Source organism: Coturnix japonica, chromosome 23 (assembly GCF_001577835.2).
Source record: "Coturnix japonica isolate 7356 chromosome 23, Coturnix japonica 2.1, whole genome shotgun sequence".
In the NCBI taxonomy this organism is placed as follows: domain Eukaryota; kingdom Metazoa; phylum Chordata; class Aves; order Galliformes; family Phasianidae; genus Coturnix; species Coturnix japonica.
Window position 1 is genome coordinate 4,870,641 of NC_029538.1, and position 27,444 is coordinate 4,898,084.

General features: G+C 54.4%; 4 protein-coding genes across 4 annotated transcripts; 3 read left to right on the forward strand and 1 right to left on the reverse strand.

Moving 5' to 3' along the window:
• On the forward strand, positions 1-7,425 carry MFSD2A (major facilitator superfamily domain containing 2A). Its single transcript, XM_015883509.2, has 14 exons — positions 1-130; positions 239-361; positions 914-1,038; positions 3,714-3,837; positions 3,949-4,027; positions 4,185-4,357; positions 4,452-4,542; positions 5,005-5,126; positions 5,273-5,356; positions 5,949-6,032; positions 6,142-6,254; positions 6,336-6,479; positions 6,556-6,732; positions 7,046-7,425. Exons 1-14 carry the CDS (start codon positions 32-34, stop codon positions 7,101-7,103), a joined length of 1,596 nt encoding a protein of 531 aa, XP_015738995.1. The 5' UTR covers positions 1-31; the 3' UTR covers positions 7,104-7,425.
• Positions 7,426-8,577: 1,152 nt separating this feature from the next.
• On the forward strand, positions 8,578-20,142 carry CAP1 (cyclase associated actin cytoskeleton regulatory protein 1). Its single transcript, XM_015883512.2, has 13 exons — positions 8,578-8,683; positions 12,567-12,678; positions 13,045-13,145; positions 13,695-13,772; positions 15,112-15,255; positions 15,356-15,441; positions 15,963-16,068; positions 16,175-16,352; positions 17,003-17,190; positions 17,387-17,510; positions 17,615-17,697; positions 18,202-18,345; positions 18,738-20,142. The coding sequence occupies exons 2-13, from the start codon at positions 12,585-12,587 to the stop codon at positions 18,819-18,821; spliced, it is 1,410 nt and encodes a 469-aa protein (XP_015738998.1). The 5' UTR covers positions 8,578-8,683; positions 12,567-12,584; the 3' UTR covers positions 18,822-20,142.
• On the reverse strand, positions 19,150-24,865 carry PPT1 (palmitoyl-protein thioesterase 1). Its single transcript, XM_015883510.2, has 9 exons — positions 24,553-24,865; positions 24,373-24,482; positions 23,486-23,613; positions 23,106-23,176; positions 22,167-22,269; positions 21,983-22,073; positions 21,393-21,491; positions 21,193-21,264; positions 19,150-21,061 (listed from the first exon to the last, which is right to left on the reverse strand). The coding sequence occupies exons 1-9, from the start codon at positions 24,848-24,850 to the stop codon at positions 20,939-20,941; spliced, it is 1,095 nt and encodes a 364-aa protein (XP_015738996.1). The 5' UTR covers positions 24,851-24,865; the 3' UTR covers positions 19,150-20,938.
• On the forward strand, positions 24,701-26,982 carry RPL11 (ribosomal protein L11). The gene is made up of 6 exons (XM_015883514.1): positions 24,701-24,805; positions 25,145-25,295; positions 25,589-25,695; positions 26,082-26,213; positions 26,406-26,516; positions 26,909-26,982. Exons 1-6 carry the CDS (start codon positions 24,800-24,802, stop codon positions 26,936-26,938), a joined length of 537 nt encoding a protein of 178 aa, XP_015739000.1. The 5' UTR covers positions 24,701-24,799; the 3' UTR covers positions 26,939-26,982.
• The last annotated feature ends 462 nt before the right edge of the window (positions 26,983-27,444 follow it).

Below are 27,444 nucleotides of genomic sequence, written 5' to 3' on the forward strand. Positions count from 1 at the left end.
GTGGCTGCGCGCCCCATTCATCGCGCACGGCATGGCCGGGGGAGGCGGCGCGGAGCGGGTCCGCGTTGGGGCCGCGGCTGCGGGGTTGTTGCCGCCTTCGTGCCGCCAGCCCCGGCAGCCCCGGCGCAGGGTGAGCCGCCGTCCCCCTCCCCTTATCCCCGGGGCTTCCCCGGCCCCGCTCGGAGCCGCCCTCGGTTCCCGTCCCTCTCCCCGCTCCTAACGCCGCGGGCCGTTGCAGGAGAGCCGGGAGCGGCTGTCGGTGTGCAGCAAGCTGTGCTACGCCGTCGGCGGGGCCCCCTACCAGACCACGGGCTGCGCGCTGGGCTTCTTCCTCCAGATCTACCTCCTGGACGTGGCGCAGGTACCGGGGCGGGGGGCGGCGGCGCTCGGTCGGGCTCCTTATGGGGCGCCGGGATCCGGGTCCCGCGGGGGCGGGGTGTCCCGGGAGCGGCCGTCGCCGTCGGGATCCGCGTTGGGAGCGTGAGGATCGACGTGTCCCCGTTCCCAAACGGCGAGTCGCGCTGTTGGAACAGCTGCGGGGTCGTGGGAGCTCAGCGAGGCGGCCTTGGGGTTCTGTGCCCTCACAGCCCGTCTGTGCCCTTGAGGTCTCTTAGGAGCAGGAAGGGGTTGAATTGTTACACAGTCTGACAGTGATAGCATGAGGGTACATAGCTTTAAACTGAAGGAGGGGAGATCTAGGTCGGATGGTAAGACAAAATTCTTTGCTCCCAGGGCAGTGAGGTGCTGGTGCTGCTGCCCAGGGGGGTTGTGGTGCCCCAACCCCAAAAGCACTCAAGACTAAGTTGGATGGGGGTCTGGGCAGCCTGAGCCGGTGGGGGGCAACCAGCCCATTATGGGGGTTGGAACTGCCTGGGCTCCGACTTCAGCCATTCTGTGGTTCTGACTCTTACAGCTTGACCCGTTCTACGCCTCCATCATCCTGTTTGTGGGGCGAGCATGGGACGCCATCACAGACCCCATGGTGGGCTTCTTCATCAGCAAGACGCCGTGGACCCGCTTTGGCCGCCTGATGCCGTGGTGAGTTCTGCCTGTAGCAGCTGGTGTCCCTTCCCCGTGCACTGACGGCCATCAGCTGTGGGCCTCCCTTGGATGAGGTTGGTAGGGCAGGATGTGCCCGCAGTCTGTCTCACCCAGCGGAGGTGGCTGGTGGCACGGGCTGCTGCTGGCAGCATTGCACTGTGCCTGTTATCCCGTTGTACCTAAGCTGTCCCCTTGTGTCACCTTGTACCCCTGTGCTGCCACACCTGGACCAGCTCCAGCCCCCCAGGAGCGCCCTGTGCCACACTCAGGTGCTGGGCACAGACTCCTGTGGCAGGGACGTGCTGCCTGCAGAGCAGCTGGCATTGCAGCCGCAGGGAGGAGGGGTGGGGGTGTGCACAGTGATGCGGGTGGTGGGTGCCTGCTGATGGTCACAAGGATGTGGTGTGAACAAGAAGAGCAGCTGCCACGGCTCCAGGCGTCTGCGTGTGGGTGCTGCCCTTGGGAGCAAAGTGCAGAGCAAAGGGAAGTTGGAGGTGTGGGTGTTTATAAAACCCCAGAAGATCTGGGCATGGGATGGGGGGGGTGTCCATCAACACCCGTCCCTGTGCAGGACAGTGAGCAGTGCCATCTTCAGAAGCAGGATGAGAGCCACAGAGTGCCATGAGTGTGGATATGGTGGCGTGTCCCACACCAAAATAACCTGCAGGGTGCTGAAATACAGTGCAGCAAAGGGGGTAGCACAGGGGGCTGTGGCTGCTGGGCGCTCCTTTCCCTTGCAATTACACCCTCTGCTGCCATGGGTTTCTGTGAATAGCTCTGGGCAGAGGCAGCTGCCTGGCTAAGCCAGGTTCCACGCATGGCCTGAAATAGCCTCCCTGCAGGCAGCAGAGTCTGGGGTCTGGAGATTAGCGCTGGGCTGGGCGGGACAGCAGCGCTCAGCTGCAGCTCTGCTCTGTAATCTTGGGGTCGGGGTGGGGATGGAGCTGCTGCATTCCTCGGGCTGGCTCGTGCATTGTTAAAATTAGCCAGCACTTCTGTGGCCTGTTGGGCCCCTCGGCTCGCAGGTTTTATTTCTGGCCGCAGGGGAAACCAGCGGCCGCGGGCTGATGCAGCTCCATTGCTGCCTCCATTTCTTTGGGTGCTGCTGCCTGACCCCAGCCCCTGGGTGCACCATGTTGGGATCCCGGGGGTGAATTCCTGCCAGGCTACGAAGTGCGTGACGTGGAGCCGTGACTCAAAGCACGGGGCAGCTTCTGCTTCCTCTGGTTCTTTGTGAGCCCTTCCTGACACGCTGCTGCCTCCCAGCAGCTCCCGCACACGCTGCTCTCGTGCATCATTTCCCCTCTATCGATGACCAGACTTTCCCTGACGCGGTGATGGCGTTGTCCCGGCTCTGACCTTCCTCCTCGGGCCGTTTGCAAACGGTTAAAGCGGGTTGGGAGCAGCAGCACAAAGGAACACGCCATCACTCGCAGCCAATGAGCGGCCGCGCGTCACCGGCTCCACCGCCGCGCCCCGCACCCACGGGGTAACTGCCAGTCATTCACCCCGGGGCTCGGCGACTCCTCCTGGGCCCGGAGACACCCCGTGTCCCATGGGGGGGGTTTGTGCTCGCCCCGTGTGCACCCGTGGGGCTGCAGCCCACGCAACGCGCTTCCAGTTGTGCGTAGGGCTGCAGTGACCGATTCAAACCTTCCCCGGCTCCATATATGCGTGGCAATGAGGGCGCAGTGGGGGAGTGGCTGTGAGCTGGCTGCCCCTTCCTTCCTTCCCCCCCCGGTGACGTGTGTGTGGAAAAATGTGCATGTGCTCCGTCCTGTGCAGCGTCTGCCTGCTCCATCCAAGGCGATACTGTTTCTCAACACTCCCCAGCTTAAATTTAACGTGGTGTCCTGTACTGTCACTTGCATGGAAACATTTCCTCATCCCCTCGTTGCAGGGAGACGGCCCCGACCATGTGCAGCTCTGCACAGTTCTGCTGCTTTGCTTCCTGAGTGCAGCCTCCATTCAGTGGCTTGTGGAGCATCGCGTGCTTGCAAGTCTGCGAGCTGCAAACAAAGCCAGAATGAAGCCAAGATGCAGTGGGTGGCTTTCCGCTGCTGTTTGCCTGTTGGCCAGTTCTGACAGCCAAGTGCCGAGCTCTGGTGCTTGAGCAATGCTCCCTCCCTGATCCTATTGTGTGCTGCTGCACTCTGTGCAGAGCTGCAGGAAGGAGCGGTTGCTGCTGGCTGGGACTCGCTCTGTCCCTGCCAGCTGAGCAGAGGTGACCCTGCCATGAGGGCTCGGTGCTGGCAGGAGCTGTGGGCAGGGAGCTGCGCTCCTGGCTGCTCTGCAGCCCTTGCCAGGAGGAGCAGGGCGATGGCACCTTGCTGAGCACGCAGCAGTGCTGCCTGCGGGAAGGGTCGGGGCTGGGGGCTGATGGCAGGAGCAGATCAGTCCCTTCCATCGCAGCGGAGATGCCTGCTCTTGCAGAAACAGTTTTTCTGTGGAAGTCTGAGTCAGCCCATTCCCTTCCTGCTGTGAGAGCCAAGGTGATGCCTGCAGCCCCATGGCACCCAGCCCTGCTTATGTGTTTTAGCAGGGTGGGCCTCGGGGCAGCTGGGAGTCCCCAGAATCAGGTCCCAGGTCCCCACTGTCTGTACAGCAGCAGGGAGAGCTGGGCTGATGGGTTTCAAGTGTGACTGCAAGGCTGACACTGTGTCTTCCCAAAGGATCATCTTCTCCACCCCATTTGCTGTCATCTCCTATTTCCTCATCTGGTTCGTCCCAGACATCTCCAGAGGCCAAGTGATGTGGTATCTCATCTTCTACTGCATCTTCCAGACCCTTGTGACGGTGAGTTGGGCTCTGCATGCTGGGTCAGTGGGGAGGAACAGGGCAGGGTGGCAGGACCTCTGTTCAGTTCCCACCGACATTCACTGATCCCATTCTCTGGTGCCCTTGCAGTGCTTCCATGTGCCCTACTCGGCGCTGACAATGTTCATCAGCAGGGAGCAGAGTGAGCGGGACTCCGCCACTGCCTATCGTGAGTGCTGCCTCCCTTTCCTGCCTCTCTGTTTTGATTTCCCAGCACAGGACTTTTTCCTCTGGTTTAGGTGGAGCCGTGCTGTGCTGTGCTGGCTCACCTCTGTTGCTGACGGGAAGCAGAGAGCCCCAAGCTCAGCCCTGCTTCTTTTCCCCAGGTATGACAGTGGAGGTGCTGGGCACTGTGCTGGGCACTGCCATCCAGGGCCAGATCGTGGGCAAGGCAGTTACCCCCTGCATCGAGAACCCCCCCTTCCTGAGTGAGACCAACTTCTCAGCGACCATAAGGAATGTGAACATGACCCACTATTCTGGTTCACTGGCAGACACGGTAAACTGAGGGCACTTGCTGTTCTTTGCTGTTCCCCTGGGCAGCACTGGCTGCCAGGATGAGACCTTCCCTTATTGCTTCCCCTCTCACACAGAGGAATGCCTACATGGTTGCAGCGGGGGTCATTGGAGGGCTCTACATCCTCTGCGCTGTCATCCTCTCAGTGGGAGTGCGGGAGAAGAGAGGTGAGACAAGAGGGGCTGTGATGCATTGGGGCTCTTGGAGGAGCTGTGGCCTCATCTGAGGGTTCTGCCCCCTAAAGAGGGACTGAGGAGCTGGGATGGCTTTACAGAATGGCAGTGCTGTGGGCAGAAGGATGCAGCATCTTCAGCTCATCTCACTGCCCTGCTGGAGATGTTCATCTCATGTGGCTTTGGCTGGCTGAGTTTGTGTGCCAGCTGTGGCATCCCAGAGTGAGGTGATATCCAAAGTCCAGAGCTCTGGTCCTGCCCTTCTGTTTTTCACCCAGCTCGGCTTACTCTGGGCAAAGCAGTGCCCCTCTGACACTCTGGGCCGGGACCTTCTTTCCCACATTGCCCTTATACTCCCAGGTCCTGTGTGCTGCTCTACAGCAGGTTTGGGTGCTTTGCCCTGTGCCCCCAGGGTGCTGTATGTGGGTCTGATGTTGGGCTCACTTTGCTCCCCAGAGTCCTCTGAGCTGCAGTCAGATGAGCCAGTCTCCTTCTTCCGAGGGCTGAAGCTGGTGATGAACCACGGTGCCTACATCAAGCTGATCACTGGCTTCCTTTTCACTTCACTGGCTTTCATGGTGAGGAGGGCTGGACTGGAGGATGGGGCAGGGGGCAAGCTGAAGCCTGGTGGGCCAGGATCAGTGATCCAGATGTGGATGGAGAGTGAACGCTGGCATCTGAGTGGCCAGCGTCCTCCCCTGACTGCTGTCTCCTCCGTTTGCAGCTGCTGGAGGGCAACTTTGCCCTCTTCTGCACCTACACTTTGGGCTTCCGCAACGAGTTTCAGAACATCCTCCTGGCCATCATGGTGCGTATGGCTCCACTGGACGCCCCCAGGGATGGGATGCCCACAATGGCATCCCGTGTCTGAGCTGGGGAGCGAGGGAGGTTGGGGCTGTGGGGACAGTGACCAAAAGTCCCTTGGGAACAGAGGAGGGAGCAGGAGTCACAGAAGCAGGGTGGGTTGGCAGAACAGCAAAGCCTTTGTTCCCACATGGAGGCTGCCAGAGATGGAAGAACAGGAGCCGTGGGGGCCTTTTGTCCAAATCTGGCCACTTATCTCCCTTCCCCCCTCTCAGGAAAAAGAGCTTGGTGTTCACTGTCTGGGATGGAGCACAACAGCTCTTTGGGAGTCCTATGGGATGGGGAGGTCTGAAGTGCCAGGCCCTGCAGAGCCTGGCTCCTGGATCTGGCTCCTTCCTATGCCCAGGGCAGCCAGGTCCTTGGCTGGCTAAAGGGAATGGTACTGGGGCATGCTGCAATGTCCTTGTGCTCCTGCTTCAGTCCCCAGCTCTCCAGGGTGGGAGTGGATGGTTTGTGGAAGCCTGGGGTGTTGGGTGAGCGGCTGAGACCAGTGTGCAGAGCCTGGACAGCCAGTGACCACAAACCTCTTCCCACAGCTGTCAGCCACCTTGACCATCCCCTTCTGGCAGTGGTTCCTCACCCGCTTTGGGAAGAAGACTGCTGTCTACGTGGGCATCTCGGTGAGTGGATGTGCAGAGCCGTGTGCCAGGGCTGGCACTGGGATGGATGGGGCTGATGGCAGCAGCTGTAGGGCTCTGGGGTACCAACCTGGCTTCTGTCTCCCCACAGTCCGCCGTCCCCTTCCTCATCCTGGTGGTTGTCCTGGACAGTAACCTCGTCGTCACCTACATCGTGGCAGTGGCAGCAGGAATCAGCGTGGCGGCCGCCTTCCTCCTGCCCTGGTGAGAGCGGGGCTGGGCTCTGTGGGGCACTCTGTGGTCCCTGGGAGTCCTGGAGGGAGATGCTCACCTGTCTCCATGCAGGTCCATGCTCCCGGACGTCATAGATGACTTCAAGCTGCAGCACCCCGAATCCCGCGGCCATGAAGCCATCTTCTTCTCCTTCTACGTCTTCTTTACCAAGTTCACCTCCGGGGTGTCCCTGGGCATCTCTACGCTCAGCCTGGAGTGAGTGTGGTGGGGGTGGCAGCGGGTGCAGCCCGGCTGTGGTTCTCCCATCTCTGATGTGTGTGTGTGTCTGCAGCTTCGCAGGGTACCAGACACGGGGCTGCTCCCAGCCCAGCGAGGTGAACGTCACCCTGAAGCTGCTGGTGTCGGCTGTGCCTGTGGGGCTGATCCTGCTGGGCCTGCTGCTCTTCAAGCTGTACCCCATCGACGAGGACAAGCGCAAGGAGAACAAGAAGGCCCTGCAGGACCTGAGGTGGGTGTGGGCCCGTGCTGAGAGGCGGCCACGTCGCGTGCCAGGGCTGTGGGACGGGTCTGGCCTGGGCTCGTCAGGCGGCACCGGGACGTGTCGGAGCTGTGGGCGGCAGTGAGGAGCGATGGTTCTGCCAATCCCAGCTGCCATATAGAGGTGGTGTGAAGCGCCTGAGGATGGCACGGGACCTGCCCTGGTTGCTAAAGAGCTGGGCTGGGTCTGCACGCGGTGCCTCCAGGGCTGTGGGGTTCCCTGCTGGCTGCAGCAGCACTATGGGATGGAGGCAGGTTTTGCTTCACACCTTCTTCCCCCGCAGGGAGGAGAGCAACAGCAGCTCGGAGTCGGACTCCACAGAGCTGGCCAACATCGTGTGACCCACAGCTCGCCCGCCTGCAGCCCGGTGGGGCCGGGGACCCGTAGTGTACATTACACAGATGGACCCACGGAGCTGAAGCTGCCGTTCCCCGGCTCCAGGCAGAGCACAGCTCCCTTCCCGCAGCGGGGCCGGGCAATGGGTAGTGTACATTACACTGTGACCGTGCCAAGGGCAGCTCACTGCTGCGCTCTGTACAGACGACACTAATTTAGGAGGCTGTTCTGTTTGTTTTGTTGGGTTTTTTTTACAGAGATGATTAACTTAATGATGTAAATATTAAACGTTGCTATTTGTATATAATGAACTGGAACTGAATTGGAGGACCTGCTGGTATTTATTCACATACAAGTGGCGGAACTTGCAGTGCCGTGTGGAGGAGCTGTAAGTGGCTCCCATAGCCCGACCCCACAGCACAGCTCCTTGCAGCGCCTGCATTGCAGCAGCCCAACAAAGGCACCATTATTTTCTCTCTTTGGAGAGGAGGGAGGAGGAGGAGGGAGGAATGTCAGCAAAGTGCTGCTGGTGAAGGAGCACCGAGCTGCGAACAGGAGCAGCAGCTGCCGGGCGGGGGGAGATGGAACGTGGTGGTGGGTGACACTCAACACTTGGCCCCCAGCGCTGCAGGTGCTGATCTGTGCAGATATTTACACCGTGCGCTCATGTTCCGTCTCCCATGAGGGCTCTGCTCGCTGGGAGCGCTGTGTTCCCGTGGCCGGGTGGCAGCAGCAGCTCGGCTGTGCAGCGCTGTGCGCCCTGTGCTGTCCCCGTGGTGCTGCCGTTTGTTTGTCAAACGCGATTGAAGGCGGCTCCGAGCCAAAGTCCCTCCGTGCACGGGGCTCAGTTCTGTTCCACTTCCAGCTACAAGGGATGGGAATGAGCCTCAAACAACAGGAGCAGGGACACGGGCCGGGGCTGCCGTGTGCTCCCATTGCAGCCCAGCGGGGCGGGAGGAGCGGGAGGCTCCGTCTGGGCTTTGTCCGCAGCACCGGCAGCTCGAGGCCGCCGTGCAGCCGGTCATGGCTGTGAGCAGCGCTGCTGTGGGGGCTGTAAGGGAAGAGACGGGGGGAAATGAGCGCAGAGCGGCCGGGACCGCCGGGCTGAGCAACGGGACCGTGCGGAGCCGAACCGACACGGGGAGCCGGGACCGGAGCGGCCGCGGGGCGGAGACCGGCGGAGTCGGGCTGAGTGCGGACAGCCGGGCACACAAAGGGAACAGCGGTAATGAGCAGCGGGCGGCGCCCAGCGGCCTTGGGCGGAGCGGAGCTGAGGGTCGGTGTGACCCGGAACGAACAGGGGCAGCACAACAGGGGGCAGCACAACAGGGGGCAGCACCGCCGGCGTCGCACCGCGCCCGCTGCAACCGCGGCCCCGCCCCCACGGGGACGCTCCCTATTGGCTCCGCCCCCCGCCCATCCTCCCGCCCCTCTCCCATCAGCCAATCGCAGCCCGCCGACGCCCGAGGCTCCTCCCTCCTCCTCGCGCCGCGCCGGGCCGTGCGCACTTCCGGTGCGCGGGGCGGGGGCCGGAAGCGGCGGGTGCGGGGGGAGCTGGGCGGCGGCGGCGGAGGGACAGCGGGAGGTGAGTGAGAGAGTGAGGGACGGACGGAGGGAATGGAACGGAATGGAACGGAACGGGGCGGGTCCGGTCCGGTGCCGCCGCCTCATCTGTGTCTCGGTGCGGCGTTGGGCGGGGCGCTGTGCAGGCCGTGCCGGTCGCTGTGTCCGTGCGGGGTGGTCGGTCACGGTTCCCCCAGGCGTTGTTCTGCCGCCCCGCCCCGCAGCCCCGCCCTGCAGCTGCCTCCGGTCCCGGCCGCTGCCCTCGGCCCCGGGGCGCCGCAACTCGGTACTGCGGGGCGGCGGCGCTCCCCTCCTGTCCCCTCCTCCTCCCTCCTTTCCTTTCCTGTCCCCTCCTTCCCCCCCCGTTCCCGTCTCCCGCTGCTCCCCGTGTTCCCGTGCCCATCACGGATCCCTCCCCGCGTCCCCGGGCAATTCTGTGCAGCGGCCCGAGGGTCGCAGGCCGCGGGTGTCCCCGTGTCCGTCCCGTTTGTAACGAGCTCGGGAGGATCGGTTGTTTGTGACAGTTCAGATCGGCTCCGGCCGAATTCTTTGAGCCGGTTTTGGCTTCTTGGACGCGGCAGCACCCGGTACCCGGTACCGGCCCTTCCGTGCCGCCAGCAGCTGCTGCTGTGCGGCCTCGGGTCGCTCCGTGCTCACCGTGTACCGTGGGGCTGCACCCTGCGCTGCTGCATTGAGGAGCCGCCGTTCTGAGCTGAGCGGCTCGAGGAAAAAACCCGTTTGTTGTTTTGGAAGATGTAAAGGCTGGGAGTCACCCGGCAGCCGATCCCCTGAGATATTCCAGTGTCAGCCCAGAATAAGCCGTGGGATGTTCCTAATTTAGTTCTCCCATCTCTGCCTGCAGAGCAGGAAGTAGCTGCAGAGTCGTGTTGCTGACAGCGCTGCTTGTGCTGCCCCGTGGGCTGGGCTCTGGGCTCTGGGCTCTGGGCTCTGGGCTCTGGGCTCTGGGCTCTGGGGCTGCACTTTGTGGCTCCATCAGGCCGGGTTCAGCCCCTGCTGTTCCTCTGAGCTCCCGCTGGATGCCGGGGGCTGCGCTGACCCCCGGGTGGGCTCTAAACAGGAAACTCCTCGTCAGGGTTTGTGCAGGGATTGGCTGTGATGTTTTTACCAAAGAAAAGGAGCCTCTTTATTGCCGGGGTTGGTTTACAATGCGTTCTTGTTGTTGATGAAAGCTTGCGTGCTGTGCAGTGTGCTGCAAACCATGTTCCCAAGCCTGGGAGAAAGTAAAGATTAGCTAATAAATTAACCAAACGCGCTATGCAGATTAATAAACATTCTGCAGCAGGGTGAAATGCGTGTCTGCTGCGAGTCCATTGCTTCCACCCCATTGACAGTCAAAGTTCAATTGAATTTAAACAAGACCTGGATTTAGAGCCTGCATTGCAGCCTCAGGAGTTGGGGATTCAGCTGAACTCCGCTGCCGTCTGTGTGCTCTGTCCCTGCATGGCACAGCTCTGCAGCCTTTCCCTTTTCTGGGCATGGAACAGCTCAGAGCAGAAATGACTCAGATGTGATCGCTGTCTCAGCTTCCTCTTTGAGGACGGCTGCTGAGATCCTGCTGTGTGTGCTGAGCACTGTGAAGTCAGTTTGTCACTTACTGACAAATTCCTCTGTATTCCCAATGGTTTCATTGCTGTTCAGGTGCTGCCCAAGCAGATCTGTTTGTGGTTTATTTATTTTTTCCCCTCAGATCTGTTTGTGGTTTATTTATTTTTTCCCCTCAGTAAATGTTGCCCTCTCTGGATTGCATTTTCTGGTTCCTGATATCAGTCAGGCTCTTGTCTGTGGGGCGGAACCTCTTTATTTCACCCGGGCTGGGTATGTAGATCAAAGGAGCATCTACAGAGCACAGTGAGGGTAAGGCAGGATGGATGCGTGAAGAGTGATGGTGTAGCTGCCTGCACGTAGCTCTGACCTCCCAGCCCCTTTATCAAATGATTTATCTCCCAAGTTGCTTTAATAGTGCCCACTAAAGATGGAAGTGATTTCGCCATATGCCAGGCAGTGGCAGGTCTGCAGAGCTGGCACTGAGTGCTGTGGGCTCATGGCCTCCATCAGGGCGACCCAGCCGAGGTGCAGGACAGACGTGTCTAATGGCAGGAACCAGGACTTCGAGGAACTCTTTCTAAGGGACCTTAATCCCAACAGAGTATCTCGAATTTACACTCTGCGCTCGTTGCAGCAGCGTGTTTTATTGCTGGGGCAGGAAGCTGCTCTCCGTCTGGACTTAGTGGTTGTAATCCCGATTTGAATTGCAGTTTGAGACTCGGTAATGGGGCTGATCAGATTAGAGACTGGCGTGGAATGTGGTGGGGATCAGTGGTGCAGAATAGCAGCTTTGTGTGCCCAGCGCTCTGTGAACCTGTTGTCCTTCCCGACGCTGCTGTGTGCCGCGTCCTGCTGTGCTCTCAAGGCGTGGAGAGCTTCCTCAGTGGTCACTTTTTTGGGGAAAAAGCTCTTCCTTAAGCTTGAAGGAGGGGGAGCAGAGCCCTGCTGTTGTTTGCACTCCCACCTGCAGACATGAACCTGGTTCTGGATGCAGGGTGCTGCTGGTTCTGCGGTCAGGATTTCTGCATCGTACAGAGTTAAAAAAAGAAGTATTCATTACCGCCAGCTATACGGGTGACCGCCCACAAGTTCCAGCCTCTCTAAACTTGATGCATCTGGAATCCCTCCAGAGGCTGCTGTCCAGTTTGACGCAGAGCAGCCACCCTGGCTCGCTGTCGTGAGGGGCAGAACGCTGCTGTCCTCCTCTGGGAGCTCACTGCTGTGGTGGCAGGTTCGGTCTGTGACCACGGCTTGTGAGCAGAAGCAAAGCAGTGTTAGAACTGCAGGTCGAGGCTCCGAGGGAGTTCTGAGCTCAGCTGGGTAGCACTGCCTGATAGCTCTGCCTTCCTCTTGGGCTGGGGAGACCTTCCTCAGGCAGGGCTGAGCTTTCTCAGGCTGCTGTAGACAGAAGGAAGCCGAGTTCTGGCCACAGCGGTGATTCACATTGTAAAATATTTCCACAGAGTCACGATAAGATAAAAACGTGGTTGGTGAGTTGCTGTTCCCTCCCTGCATTCCCTGCGCATTAGTGTGCTCGGAGGGTGTCTTGCCGTGCTCCTCCATGCAGTCTTTACAAAGCAGAATTTAATGGAAAGTTTATATTACACTTCAGACTTTTCCAGATGAGAAGCCTCAGATGATTTCTGTGTCTAAGTCACTTTCCTGTGCAGTGTTTGCAGGGTAGATGCTGCGGTTCAGATGCCAAAGCCTTTGGTGGGAGCACAGACAGGGGCAAACTGCTGTGGAAGCAGCTCTGCTATCTCAGCAATGGCAGCTGCTCACCTCGGTGCTGCCAGGGCAGCTTGTGCCACACGCCAGTGCTGTGCAGCATCAATGCAGGAGCTGTAAGTGCTCTGTGGAGGCATTCAGGGCTCCGGGTCCCTGCAGGCGCATTTGCAGAATTGAAACCCTGGGGAGCTACAAACTGCTCCCTGGTAAGCACTCATCCTTGATTTGATTTGCTGTGAGTGGGACTTTGGCCAATAACCAGCTGCACTGAGATTCTGCACAGACCTTTGCTTTATTGGGTGGTGCGAATGCAGGTTAGAAGGTGTAAACGTTAATATCCTTATAAGGTTAACAGGCTTGTGCAGTGCAACAGGAACAATATAGCCATTAAGGAGCAGCTGTGGCAATATAAAGCAGCCATGTGCACAGCCATCACATAATCCAAACATCCCTGCTGATGTGAGCGTCTGTCTGTCACTGGGATGTAGAAATTCCTCTGGAGCTGGAAGGTTTATATCGCAGAGTCACAGGCTGCTGCTGAGCCCTTTCCAACACTCGGCGTACAGTTTTGTACCATCAAGGATGTGAATAACCACAGTCTGTCTGTGCAGGTTGAGGACATCGCAGCAATGGAGCGGCTGGTGGAACGGCTGGAGAGGGCTGTGGAGCGCCTGGAGACGGTGTGCCAAGGGCCTGGCATGTGTGGAGATGGATCTTCCCTGGGTGAGTCCCATGGCTGCCGAGTACCCCCCTGAGCATCAGCACAGTGCTGGGCCTCGGTGGGATGTGCTGCAGTGGGCAGTGCCCATGGGGTGTGTGCAGGGGCTGCTGCAGGAGCTGCGGGTGCGAGAGGAAGTGAGTTTAGTGGAGGTTACTGTGCAAGAGCTGAGAGCCTGTGGTTACCGTCTGGCCCCAACAGCAGCTTCCTACCACTGCAGCACTTCCTTTGCCTGTGCCCAGCTGCATGTTGGGCTGCACCCACTGCCTGCACTCGGTGCAGCTCCAAAAGGTTCAGTTGAAGTGTGTGAGAATGAAATGGATGCGGGTGCTCTGTGAGCCATGTGCTGATATCTGTGCTGTTCTCTGCAGGAGTGGCTCAGTACGTGCAGGCTTTCGATGCCATTCTGTCTGGCCCAGTAGCTGAATACATCAACATCAGCAAAGAAGTTGGTGGGGATGTGCAGAAGCATGTAAGGAATCATTTTCTTCTCCCTCTGTCATTTAGCTCTGTGTTGTCAGATGTTAGTCATCCCTGAGGATTCAAGATGGATGCCCAGATAACCTCCAGAGGGTCGTTACCCACACTGAAGATGAATAAAATACTGTGAACTCTCCGGGTGCTGAGTACGTGGTTCTCCTCACAGGTCTTGGTCTGTGCTTGTAGGATGCCTGTGTGCTGCCCACCCGGAGAGCTGCTCAGTTCCCATCAGCTTTCCCTGAAGATAGTTGTCTCCAAGAATGCATTATCAAATTGAAGAACAGATCATGTGTGTGCCTTCACAATCAGAAGAAAGGCAGAGGGATGATCTGGCCTAGGCTACAACATGGTTTTTGGATAAATTATGGCAGCTCTGTGGACCACTAGGTCGCTAATGCCTTATCTCCTTTTGCTTCCTAGTGTCTGGGACAGCATAACTGCCTTCTTGTAAACTAGAAGGAAGGGGCAGTGGGAGCTCGAAAATCTGGCGGTGTTATGCTGGAGAGAATGGAAGCTCTCTCATGTTTCTCTTTATTCTCAGGCTGAGATGGTTCATGCAGGTTTTATGACTGAGAGGTCTCTTCTGGTGACAGCATCTCAACATCAGCAGCCATCGGAGGTAGGTCTGGGAAATCACACCTTGTGTGCCCTTACTTGAGAGCACAGGATGACTGCAGTTGTAGGAGAAGTCGGGACATTCCAGGTCCTCCAGAAGAGGAACCAGAGGACTGGAGACACTTAGATCCATAAGGCAGGAGTTGTTGAAGGTGTGAACTGTTGTGGGTGCTCACCCAGTACTGGGCAGAATTCTGAAGGCTGATGTGTAGAGCTACAGAGCTGGCATTTTCCACAGATGAAAGCAACAAGCTCTCTGTAGCTGACTGAGCAACATGTGGATATTATCTCACTGCTTCTGCCCCTCTCAGGTTTCACCTGGCACCAACACTGTGGCAATCACTGTTCCCTAAGATGCAAACCAGACAAGAGCTGTAGTGGGATCTCAGTAGTGTGCTTTTCATTATGTGATGCTTCAGGCATGAAACTCCTTCTGAAGTAGAACAGACACTTGTTACTCTTGAATGTTTTCTGAATAATAGCCAGGCTTTTAGGATTGATTTCTGCTTAGCAAGTAATTTAACACTAGGCTGTTAGCTCTCAGCAGGATGTGTGACTGAGAATTTGATTCTGAGTGCAGTGGCTTTTCCTTTCTGAGAACTGTTTTTCCCAAGCAACAGGATCCCACCTTGCTTTTCTTTGCAGTTGTTATCTGGCTCAGTCATAGCTGCTTCAGTTACATCGAGGTAGCTGTGATACTTTTCTATTCACTGTAAAATGTAACTGAAAATGTGCAATTGGCTGCTCTACTCTGACCTCAGAGGTCTTGTAAGCACTTGTATTCAGTTCTCCAGGTGAACAGCATTCAGAAACTATCCTTATCATTCAAGTACTGAAGGCTGGGATTGACTTGAGAAGTAACTTGAATTCTGAAGTTGATAGGATGAGTTGAGAATCTCATGTGACTCCTATTGTAACGCAGGCTGCAAATCTCAAACTGCAAAAGTCCACATAGCACCTGCTTTCTTTAAGGGTTCATGAAGGAGAGGAAACATCTGACAAACTGTCTTAGAACAAAAGAACACTGGAAAGGCAAATGCTATTTCTGTCCCTGTTACTAACAAGCTTTGTCAGTGTTTCTTGGATTGCACATGAGTCACAGTTCTTGGCGTGCTCCCATAGAACCAATCCAGTCGGGAGCAATGACTTCAGCCCTGGAGAAGCTGGGCTGTGGGACCACACTCAGCTTGTGGGGAGGGTCAAACCTGGGCAGGGGCTGCAACCACAGCTTAGGCCCATTAGTCTTCTTCTGAATGTCATCTCAGCAGAATCAACCATAAAGGTGTGCAGCTCCCAGGACAATACCAGTGTTCTCAATTGTTATTGTCTCTCTTGCCTTGCAGAACGTCTTTTCAACGCTTCTGAAACCAATTTCAGAGCAAATCCAGATGGTGCAGAATTTAAGAGAGAAGAACCGTGGCAGCAAACAGTTCAATCACTTATCAGCAGTCAGTGAGAGCATCCCAGCCCTGGGCTGGGTGGCCATGGTAAGAAATGCAGTGGGAAGCGGGCTGTTGGGAACAGCCTGGCTGCTCAGTGAGCCAGCTACCTCAGCTGCTTCATACCAATATGTCTGTTCTTCTTTAGTCTCCAAAGCCTGGTCCTTACGTAAAGGAAATGACTGATGCTGCCATGTTTTATACCAACCGTATCCTTAAGGAGTACAAGGATGTGTAAGTTCACCTTTTCTCTTAAAAGCATCTCTGAACACAGCTAACAGAGCATGCAGGGGCTGTTCTGGTAGCTAACAGAGCTACCTTGGTTTTAAATTCATTCTTCTTTTTTAAAGGTGGGGTGTATTTGTAAAACCTCACCTAAATGTTCGTTCCTAATCCTCAAAGTCAGAATTCCTTGCATTCAGATTGCAGCTGGAATCTCTGGCTGTGCACTGTATTGTTGTTCTTGTCTCAGCATTATTTGGTGGCTGGACTACTTCCCAGGGATCAAGTCTTGTCTTGGGTATGGGTCTTGTTAGAGTCATCAGACCCCTCAATTTAAATGGGTTACAGTGCAGAGCAGGCCTGCAGCCTTTTGCCTGCAAGTGCAAGATGAATACTGAGGCTAGAACTCAATGCTGGAGGTGTGAGACTGCTGTGCTGGCCCAGCTGAGGCAGATATATAATGATCTGTCTAGTCCTTGAGCAGTGATGGCAAATGCACCTGCTGCCTCCTCATGATCTCCTTGTATCCTCAGAGATAAAAAGCAAGTGGACTGGGTAAAGGCTTACCTGCGCATCTGGACAGAGCTGCAGGCCTATATCAAAGAGTATCACACCACGGGGCTGACTTGGAGCAAAACGGTAAGCGCTGACTGGGCCTGCAGGGGCCTTTTCTTAGAGTATTGCATGATTATTGCAGCAGATACGAGTTTGTGCAATCACTTTTCCTCATGCCGGCCTCTTACAGGGTCCTGTGGCAACAGAAGGGGCCAAAGCACCATCCGTGACCCCCACTGGAGCAGCACCGCCTCCCCCTGGCCCTCCTCCCCCCCCTGCTCCCTCCCAGCCCAGCTCTGGTGCTGACGACTCTGCCACCCGCTCTGCGCTTTTCGCCCAGATCAATCGGGGAGAGGGCATCACATCGGGTAAGTGGCAGCAGCAAGCAAGAATACTGTGCCAGGTAGCCTTGAGGACTGGCTATTTGCTGCTGTCCCTGACTATACCTGCTTCTAGAAAGCAGACTCCCCAGAACAAAACAGCATCTGGTCTGAGCATGGGGCTGGCAGCCAAGAGCAGCCCTGAGGCAATTCACAAGGACAAAGGGAGTCCATCTGAGTTGGTGTTCTCAGCCTCATCCTGTCAGGTGTAGGCAGAAATTGATCTCTAGCTGGGGTGGAGATGGCGAGCTCTTTGGTTGCCTGCCCTTCTCAAGTACAAAAGGTGTGATTTCATACCTGTTCATATCTGCATAAAACTTACCCTTTTTGTGTGTTACCTGGTTAACGTATTCAAGACAGGAACAAAGGTAGGGTGCTTGGCTTAAGACTTTTTCCAGCTGTAGAGCAGAACAGTGAGGGTCTCCTGGTTCTGCAATGCATCCTCATTAGTACTGCGTCAGTGTTTCTGGCTTCCTCTTTCACTTGCTTTCCATTTGTGCTTGGGCTTCAGATTAGGCCCAGCCTCAGAAACTTACTGCATTCTAAAAAAATGTTATCGTGTTTATCACTGATGTCCAGTGTTTGTGAAGCTGCATTACTGGAGGAGAGCTGGAGCTCAGGCTGAATTTCTTTTGCAGGCTTAAGACATGTTTCAGATGATATGAAGACCCACAAGAATCCAGCACTGAAGAACCAAGGAGGTCCTATAAGAAGTGGACCCAAGCCTTTCACTTCTCCCAAACCAGCCTGTAGTGTTAATCCCTCCCAAAAAGCCTCTCCAAAGCAACCTGCATTGCTAGAGTTAGAAGGCAAGAAGTGGAGAGTGGTGAGTGCCTGGCATCAGCGTGAGGATTGGAGGGATGAGAGCTTTGCAGCAGGGGAGGGGGGCCTCCTTTCTTGTAAGAAGCATTAGCCTGATGTTATGTGCAGTTTGCTTTTAAAGAAACTCCACTGTCATGCTGTGCACGCTGATAAGTTGGTCTGCATTCTAAAAATAAGGTGCATTTTCTCTCCCTTTCCAGGAAAACCAGGAAAATGCCACTAACCTGGTGATCAGTGACACAGAACTGAAGCAGGTAGCATATGTTTTCAAGTGCACAAATAGCACACTCCAAATCAAAGGCAAGATCAACTCCATCACCCTTGGTAAGTAGAGCAACCCTGAAAAATGTATTTTCGCATGCTGCTTTGTTTGCAGAAGGTTACATCTCTAAAACCTTTTTGTGAGCTACTCTGTCTCGTCTTTGCAGATAACTGCAAGAAGCTCGGTCTGGTGTTTGATGATGTGGTGGGCATCGTAGAGATAATAAACAGCAGGGACATCAAAGTTCAGGTGAGTGTCTGTGCCCTGCTCTCTGCCTGCAGTGTGACTGCTGCACAGGGTACCAGTAGCACCTGCTTCTGGGAGAAGCTGGATTTCTGGAATAAGAATAGTCATCTGTATAAAGATTGGAAAAAAAACCACCTGTCCTACTGCCCTGCAGCTGAGGCAGGAAAGGAAAGGGCTGAACTGTGCCTCACTGAGCTGCTTCAGTGACTTACACAAAGGTCTGTGTGAGGTGGGCAACAGAGTCAGCATGCCAAAGGAGGAGGTCAGCAGTAGAATTACTCTGCTGCCAGTTTTGATGTTGGGATGAGCAGCTTGCCCAGTTTTTCATTTAGTTTTGTTCAGAACTAGAAATAACCTTAAACTTTTGCCAGTAGTGGGAGTACTTGAGTTCAGTGTGCCTGTGGGGGGGCAGGAGGAGTCAATCCTTTTCCTTGAAGGCAAGTGCCAAGAACATGGTTGTCCAGTTCAAGCTCATGCTCATCATCTGCTCCTTTGATCACTCTGTAGGTAATGGGTAAAGTGCCAACGATCTCCATCAACAAAACAGACGGCTGCCACGTGTATCTGAGCAAGAACTCCCTAGACTGCGAAATTGTCAGTGCCAAGTCATCAGAGATGAATGTCCTTATTCCCACTGAGGGTGGTGACTTTGTAAGTGTTATTTTTGACATCAGTTGTAGAACTCTGCTAGAGGGAGGGGTAAGGCACGATTCTTGCTCTGAGGCCTCCAGGGAATGCCACAGTTGCCATGAGGTCTGGAGGGACAATTCTGGAGTCGCCATTTAATGCCAGGCTTGGAGGTTGTGAATGACAATTAGATGCTAAAATCAGCACATCGGGTCATTTCTCTTTACAGTGACTGTTTGTGAGATGTGCATCTTCCTCAGGATCTGGGGGGGGAGGCAGAACAGGAAGTGTTTGTTGGTACAAGAGGGGACATCACACATATATAAAAAAACAAGTTCCTAAAACAGGGGGAGTGGTTACAAGACTTGGACATAAAAGGAGATTCATGACAAGAGATTTCTGTTTTTACTCTCCAGACTGAATTCCCTGTCCCAGAACAGTTCAAGACAGTGTGGAATGGTCAGAAGCTGGTTACCACTGTGACAGAAATTGCTGGCTAAGCAGAACAGCTCCAAGGCTCGTGCCCTCCCCTGGCTCTGCTGTGGGACAAATCTGCTTTCAGATGATTCTCTTAGATTTCTTGTACCTTTCTGCTCTCAAACTGCTTTTCTACCCAAGAGACACGGCTGCCTGCCATCACTGAAATACCTCTGGCTGGGATTTGGTGTAGGTGGTGGGTCAGGTATTGTCCACATCTATTAGCAGGAAGGTTTATTTTTCCCCTCCCTTGTCTGATCTAACTGCACCACTTGATCACGTCAGATTTTGGGTGAACTTCAAAGCCAGTACTGGCAGTTGGCTTTCAGTGTTGTTCGGTTGTTTGGTTTCTTTTTTTTTTTGTATTGCCTTCAAGGAAATTTATCACGTGAGAGGAACGTTGTTCCCTTTTAACAAATACTGTCTGTTGGGGTCCAGAAGTACACGGTTGCTATTGCAAATATCTGAAGAAGGTCCTGGAAGCTGCCAATTCCAGATCTTTGTACCAACAAATGGCTTTACAGGACCTGGGAATGGTTTTGTTGGACCAAAGGCTGAGGAGTTGGACCATAGCATTGCACTCGGATTTCCCTTTCATCATTCCTGTTAGCTCAGTGTGTTTCTGATTGTGCCATGACAGGAGGCTTTCTATTAAACAGTGCCACAGGAAGACTGTGGAGGAGTAACTGCATTTTTCCCTCCAGCAGTCTTGCTGGTAATTTGGAGCTGAGCATCTCTTCCCATGAACCCTCCACTTTCTCAAGGGAGTCTTTGCTCTGGGGCTTCCTGCTCTGATCAGCTGAACTCAGGTTCAGTCTTCCAGGACAGTTCTGAACCTGTTCCCTCCTGCAGGGGAAAAGGTTTCCTTCATTCCAGGGTCAGTCGTGCAGTATTGTAAATTACCCAAGTGGGATCAAGTCAGCTCATCGCTCTCTTCTTCATCTGCAATCAGTCACCATAGGTGAATCTTCTCAGACTCCCCTTTCCCCTGTTGCTTGGCTCTTTACTTTGATGGAAGCTTGTAGCCTCTGTTCCATAGCACTGGAATAAAGAGAGCTGCAGCTACGACATAGTACTGTATTGACCCATAAAGGGAGCTGCACATGCTTTGACCTTCATTTTTCCAACGCTTCGGGTGGCATAAGCGTATCTTAAATGCGTTTCCTCTGTAAAGTGTCAATGTTCTCTTTCTCTAGGACAAAACTTACAAAAATATGCAATTTTTTATTTTAAGACTGTCCTGTGACTTGTACTCGTCTTCTCCTGAGGCTTGTGAGAAAACCTTTCTTATGTACGTAAGATTATACAGAAGATAGAATAAAGTTAATGCCAACTTGCTCATTACGGTGCCTCTTGTTTCCACCTCGTGGAGGAGCTCAGGCAGGATGAGATGCCCGTTGCTGTCTGACCCTTCCTATGTTGCACAGAGGATGACTCGCACCATAGGGGACTCCCTTTGAATCAGTCTGACAGTGGTCTTCAAATCACACCCTGGTTGGGTTTTATTCTTTTTAGTTGGTTAAAGTTCTTTATTGATTTCAGTTGCAGTACCAAAGTGCCTAAAAGAAGTCATTAGTGCAAAATAGTTCAAGCTGTTAATACCCACTTAGTTTAAAACCCTCAATTTCCCTCCTAACCTCCTAAATGTGGTCTTCTTCCCCCCCCACAGTGAAGGAGATGCTTATCTCTTTCCTCTGCATACAGCCTTGTAATTCTGTTTGCTTATCCATTTGAGAGACATGGCATTCTTCCTCTAGTAGTTTTGATTAATACTGCCATTGTTTTTTCAGAGGAACAGGCAACAGAGGCTGTGAATGCAACTGTTAAACCTTTCAAGCAGCTCAATCATTTCACCATCACCAGCACAACCACAGCTCTGAGACCAGGAGTAGACATAGGGGTGGTGTGGAGTTCTTTAAAGTTAGTTCTTTAAAGTTAGTGCAAGGCTTTACCCCCCCCCAAACTGGAACTAATTACATCCGGGTGAATTCGTCTCTTGCTGCAGGTGCCACTGCAGAGATTAACCCTCCACCACAATCCCACTGTTCCCACATCACCCACAGACAAAATACTGTTGCACAGTAGCAGCTGCATTAACTACATGCTCCTGAGTGCTCCCATGAGGTGCCTCCCCATAGCTTCACTGGAGGAATGGGAGGATATGGGTGTAAAACCACTCTTCTGTGAAGTGCAGGTGATCCCCTTCCACCCCCAGGAACACCAGCTTTCCTGCTTTGTCCATCTGCTGCAGCCCCAGGTGGTCCTGAAGGAAGAGAAGCATGAACAGTGGAGATGGTGAGCAGAGCCAGGCTGTGGGGGTTAGAGCTCCTCAATGTCCTGGGGACACAATATTCTTTAGTGTGAAAGCTGCAGACACTCCCGAGCAGAACGTACCTCTTTGTACAGCAAGGTCTCCTTCAAAGGAATGGTGTCCTTGGCTTGGCCACTTTTGTAAAACCCAAACCACTGTCAGAATTAAAAACAAAAAAAAACCAAAGTTGCTGTAGGGCTCCCAGCAGGCAAAGAGGCTTATTCACCAAGCAAGGAAGAACCAAAATGCCAACCAAAAACAACATCTGTCCTGACTGCCTCACCTCAGAGATCGGAGGGTCAACCATAGTATCATTGAGAAATTTCACCATCACAAACTTTTTCAAAGCCATCAGGTTTTTCTTGTACGTCTCATTGATGCCCTGAGTGAAAGCAAGACAGAAAGATCCAAATCAGTAAAAACCCACTGAGGGAGACAGAGGTTGGGAAACTGCCTGCTCCGACTTACTCAGTACCAACAAATGAAATCCTGCACTGCACCAGCCTTACATGCAGGAATGTGAATTTCTAAGCTCAGTCTCCCTTTGCTGTGCTCGTGGCATTCAGCCTTATTTCCAGGCTGTAAAAAAGGAATGGTCCTCCCTTCCCTTCAGAGGAGTTGTCCACTTGGAAGGTCAGAATGAGCCTTTGGTAGAGCTTTCCACAGAGCACAGCAATACAAGAACTGCTTTGGCATGAACAAATCTCATTCATGAATCTTATCAGTGAAAACACTTTGTACATTCCTGGGCTGCAGGGCAAAAAAAACAAACTCCTTTTGAGCTCCAGCAAAGGAATTCACCAAAACATGAAGGAGCTCACTACTAAAGCTTCTGTTCTCCTGCTAGCATTTATTCATCAGTTAGGTCCTTACCCTCTCCTGATTTATGTCAGCCAGAAAGATGCTCTTTTTTCTGTAGTCCTCCTCCTTCAAAGGATCGTGCCAGTACTGTGCTTGTACCAGGCTGGAGAAGGGAGAAATCAAAGATCAGACTGGAAACCCAGAGCTGCTCACCTGGGCCCAGTCCCTGTCTCTGTAGCCTGAGGAATGTACTCACTGCTCTTGAATAGCTGGTGTGTAGGCACCCAGATCCAGCATCTTTCGGATCCAGTCACAGATTTGGGAGCTCTCACCAGGACAGCGTGGAAAGCCATACACTCCTGAGGTACGAAGACATGTTACATCTCAGCAAGCCAGACAGAAATCCCTTAATCCCTCCAGCTGGTAAAGAACCACATCTTACAGAGAAGTGGCAGGAATTACCAAGGGAATCAGGAAGCCTTTAATCCTGCAATCTCATTAGACAGCCCTCCTGCCCCTGGGCACTATCGCACACAAAGATAATGGATGATGCTCTTGAACTCAGGATATTGCTGTGGAGAATGGGGGCATACAGGCAAGCTGAATTCAGCTTGCTGTGATCCCTGCGGGTCTCAGGATGATTCCCTACAATTCTGCACCCTACACTACAAAGAAATAGATTCGAGCCATGGAACTTCCCAGAGGAGACTACATGAAATTCATTGCCAAATGCTCCTTACTGTACAGCTCCTAAATTACATTTCCTACTGCCTCTTTTAATCTACCTCAGAAAGCACCTCCTTTGTTGCTTTTAGTCCTGCAGATACTGATTGAAAAATACCCCCGTGACCCTGAAGGTTTAGTTTCACAAAGGCTTTGCCAGATAGTTCGAAATCTGTTCTCCAGAAACAACTAATTCCAGATTAGTATGTAAGTATATAAGGATTCTGCTGAGACAAGAAGTCATCTGCTTATGAACGTCCCTTTTCGTTGCCAGTCAAGCAAGACCAAGCCAGAAGATAAAGTACCCAGCTAACCAAGGCAGACCACTGGATTTGGGTAACAAAGGGACAGCTTAACTTAGTAGAATACGGTCAGTTTTTAGGAAGAGGGACAAATAATTCCTCCCACCAACAAAAGCCTCCCACACCCTTCAGCCATGGTTAAGAGCTGTGATAGCTGAAGAGAACATTACCTTGATGCTGCCCCCCAATGGAGATCAAAGTGAACATGGGAGGAGAAGGGCACCTCTGGGCCACTGCCCTCCTGCACAGAAAGGGAAAGGAGCAGAGTTAGTGCCTGGTGTGGCCAGGCCATGGCTGCTGCTGTGCTCACAGCGCTCAGCCAGCTGCTGCCTGGGCCCAGACACATGGATGACGTGTGCCTTCCTGATAGAGCAGAATACAGACAACTACAACCTGACACACTCTCCTTCTGGATTCTGGTCTGCTTTGCGGCGCTCTCACCTTTGTGAAGGATTTGTCTGTTTAAACCCACTTCGTAGTTCAGAAGTTTAAAATGAGACTAAAACCCAACAGAAAAAACAATGAAACCAGAACAGGAACGTAAACTTACAGGAACTGGCCTCCTTGGGAGAAGCCCATTGCGTTGTAGCCTCCTTTCAGGTGAGGGTCCTTTGCGAGTTGGCTGCACACCTCTGTCACTTGGTCATTGACGTTCATGAAGAAGCTGTTCTCCACATCCTGACAGACTGGCCATGTTAGACACTGTAACTTGTACCTTCAAAGTGGCTCATTGTAATCTCTGAAAGCAGACCGGTCTAACAGCTCTGCTTGTGAAAGAGGATCTTAACCTTCACGAGCCAGAATTGAAACTGAAGCTGTGAGGCTTCCCATCACAGCCTCCCTCCTGTCCTGCCCGCAGAGCAGCAGAACGTCCTCAAACTCCTCCACAATTTCAGCCCCTTCATGTTTTCTATGTCAGCCTCAAATCCCTCCCAGCCCCAGGAAACAGCGCACAGCGCACGTTACTATGAAGGACACTGTGTGAAGGACAGTGTGCGGCTCCAGCCGCTCATTAACCCTCAGCGATAGCCCATAGCCCATAGCCCACAGCCCATAGCTCATAGCCCATAGCCCATAGCCCATAGCCCCATAGCCCCATAGCCCACAGCCCATAGCTCATAGCCCATAGCTCATAGCCCATAGCCCATAGCCGATAGCTCATAGCCCATAGCCGATAGCCCACAGCCCATAGCCCATAGCCCATAGCTCATAGCCCATAGCCCATAGCCCACAGCTCATAGCTCATAGCCCACAGCCCACAGCCCATAGCCCATAGCCCACAGCCCATAGCCCATAGCTCATAGCCCACAGCCCACAGCCCACAGCCCATAGCCGATAGCCCACAGCCCATAGCCCATAGCCCATAGCCCATAGCCCATAGCCCATAGCTCATAGCCCGTAGCCCATAGCCCCACACCGCGGCCGTGCGCTCGGTACCTGCACCGTGGAGCGGCCGATGCGCAGGTTCAGCACGTAGATGCCCGGGATCCCGCGCTGCACGAGCTCTCGGATGTAGCCCATGCTCAGCGGGTTGCAGCAGCTGTCACCTGAATGGGGCGGGAAGGACCGTCAGGCCGCAGCCGCCCCCTCGCCCGCCCCGCGCCGCCCCCCGCTCACCCATTCCGTGCCAAATGACCAGCGGGACGGCGGCCCCGGAGCGGCCGGGACACGGACACAGACACACACACAGCAGCGCCAGCACCGCCGCGAGCGCCGCCATCTTGGCTACCACGTGACCGGCGGGCGGAGCCCGGAAGCAGCGGCTCGTCACGCGGCGCCGCCTCCGGCCGCCAGGGGGCGCCCAAACCCGCCCCGCCCCATAAGGCCCCGCGCGGCGCAGGCCGCTCTCTTCCCCGCCTCCATCATGGCGGTGAGTGGAGCTGCCGTGGGTCGGGACGGGCCGGGCCGCTTCCATCCGCCGCCATCCGCCCTATGGCGGGGCTCGGCCGGGCCGCGGCCTGTACGGGGGGGGCGGGGGAGGTCGGTGGGCGGCGGTAGGGCTGGTACGGGCTGGTACGGGCGGCGGGCTGCCCCGAGCTGCCCCGAGGCTGCGGCTGCCGGGCCGGGCCGCGAGCTGCGCCGTGCCGGGATGGGGCTGCGGCACCGGGCGCTCCCGGGCTGATCCCGGTACGGGCCGCGCTGTCCGCACGCTGCAGCCGCCGGTCACGCGGTGCGGGCTGCGCTCATCCCATCCGGTGTTTCTTCGCAGCAAGACCAGGGTGAGAAGGAGAATCCCATGCGAGAGCTGCGCATCCGCAAGCTGTGCCTCAACATCTGCGTCGGGGAGAGCGGGGACAGGCTGACCCGGGCGGCCAAAGTCCTGGAGCAGCTGACGGGACAGACCCCCGTGTTCTCCAAAGGTGACGGGGCTGCGCCTTGTGCCCAGTGTCGCCGTGTTGGGGCTGCGGGGGGGCGGTGCTGGGCACAGTGCGAGGTCACGGTCTGTGCTGTGTGTGTCTGTGGGCGCTCAGTGCTCCGTGACGGCAGCTTTAAAATCTCCAGTCCTGTATCTCTGCCCTTGTCCCCGCAGAGGGAATGTGAGATTCTTGGCTCTTTTTATTTCCTTTGAAGTATCTTGTTTGGTCTCGATCAAGCTCTGAGTCCCCTGGAAGTTGTTTGCATGGCGTCCTGAGTGTCACTGTTCTGCCTGCAGCTCGGTACACGGTGAGGTCCTTTGGAATCAGGAGAAATGAGAAGATTGCAGTTCATTGCACGGTTCGTGGGGCCAAAGCAGAAGAGATCTTGGAGAAGGGGTTGAAGGTGAGAATGGGGCCCGGCTGGATCCTGTGTGGAGAAATGAAAAAACAACTTGAACTGTCGGCAGCTGGAAGAATGATGGAAAGCTTTGAAATGTTGCATCTGATTTAGTTACAGTCACAGATGTGGAGGCTGGGTTGGTATCCCTGGTACACGGGCTGAGATTGCACCATTTCTTTACTTGGTGTGTGTGTGTGTTTAAGACTCACTGGTTCAGCTGCTGCATCTTTTGAGTTTTTCTGTGTTATTGTGATTCCCAAGCAGGCCGTGGGATTGGAATCTGATTACTAAATGCTTACCAACATGTGGGTCTGGCAGCAGTTAGTAGAATGTGCAGAACTCCTGTTTGTGGTTGGTGATGGAATGACGACTGACAATGTGTGTTTCAGGTGCGAGAATACGAGCTGAGGAAAAACAACTTCTCAGACACTGGGAACTTTGGCTTTGGAATCCAGGAGCACATCGATTTAGGGATCAAGTACGATCCCAGCATTGGCATCTATGGCTTGGACTTCTATGTGGTGAGTATTCCCTGTCAGTGCACCTGCCTGCTCAGTTAACTAGATTCCAATTGCTGCTATAGTGCTTTAAGTCCTGACCATAGCTCACAGAATAAGATGTTGTTGACCTGGAAGTTGTAGATTGTCCCTTGTTAAGGAAAGGTTTCTTTAAGTAAAGGCTGGAATGAGGTAGTGCTATTGGTCTCCTGCCAGGTGCTGGGCAGGCCTGGGTTCAGCATTGCTGACAAGAAGCGCAGGACTGGCAACATTGGAGCCAAGCACAGGATTGGGAAGGAAGAAGCCATGCGCTGGTTTCAGCAGAAGGTACGGTCCAACTTTATTTAGTTTTTATCCTGCAAGGTTCCTGGCGGGTATCAGCAAAATACTGCACTGCTTTATCGTCCTTATGGGAGGAATGGAACGAGTCACTGGGCCAGACAGTGGGGCTGTGAAAGGGATGAGTGTGTTCGGGTTAGATTGACATCTGAAGGGGCCGCCTTGTGTTGCTTGACCGGTTTGTGGCCTTAGTGCTGACCCAGAGCCCCCTGCCTTGGAAATAAGCATAAGGTGGCAATGCAATTCGCTGCTCGGCTCAGAGAAGTGTTTAATGTCATTGTCTTGGAATGAACGTGGTCATGTTTTTCCCCCAGCAGCCCTGTACCTCTCCCCATTTACCTGTCTGCTTTCTCACTGTGTTCTCTCTGGTTTTCTCGCAGTATGACGGCATCATCCTTCCTGGCAAATAAGCGGCTCCTGTTACCAAAAAGCAAATAAATGTTTTTTAACCCCAGTTTCTGTCGTGTATTTTATGGGGGCTCCTCCTGACCTGGGCAGCTGCTGGAGCAGAACGACGGGCACCACCATGGGTTAATATGGGTTAATATGGGTTAATATGGGTTAATATGGGTTAATATGGGTTAATATGGGTTAATATGGGTTAATATGGGTTAATATGTGTTAATGTGTCTGGGCTGATGGAGGGAGCTGGAGCCTTATTGACCATCAGCCCCTTTGGCTGCTGGTTCCCAGCCCGTGTTTGAGCTGCCTTCGGCTGATGGGGATTAAAGCCCAGCGCTGAGAACCCCGCGGTGTTTGGTGGGTCTGTGCCCCCCACACACACACCCCATGAGCCCTGTTCGACCCCCCGCAGGCTGTGCCCGCTCTGTGCAGCCCATAACGGTAATTCTCAGCTCAGCTCTGTGTTCCAGTTCAGCCCCATCCCTTGTCCCGTTCTCGTTCCCCCGCTCCTCCC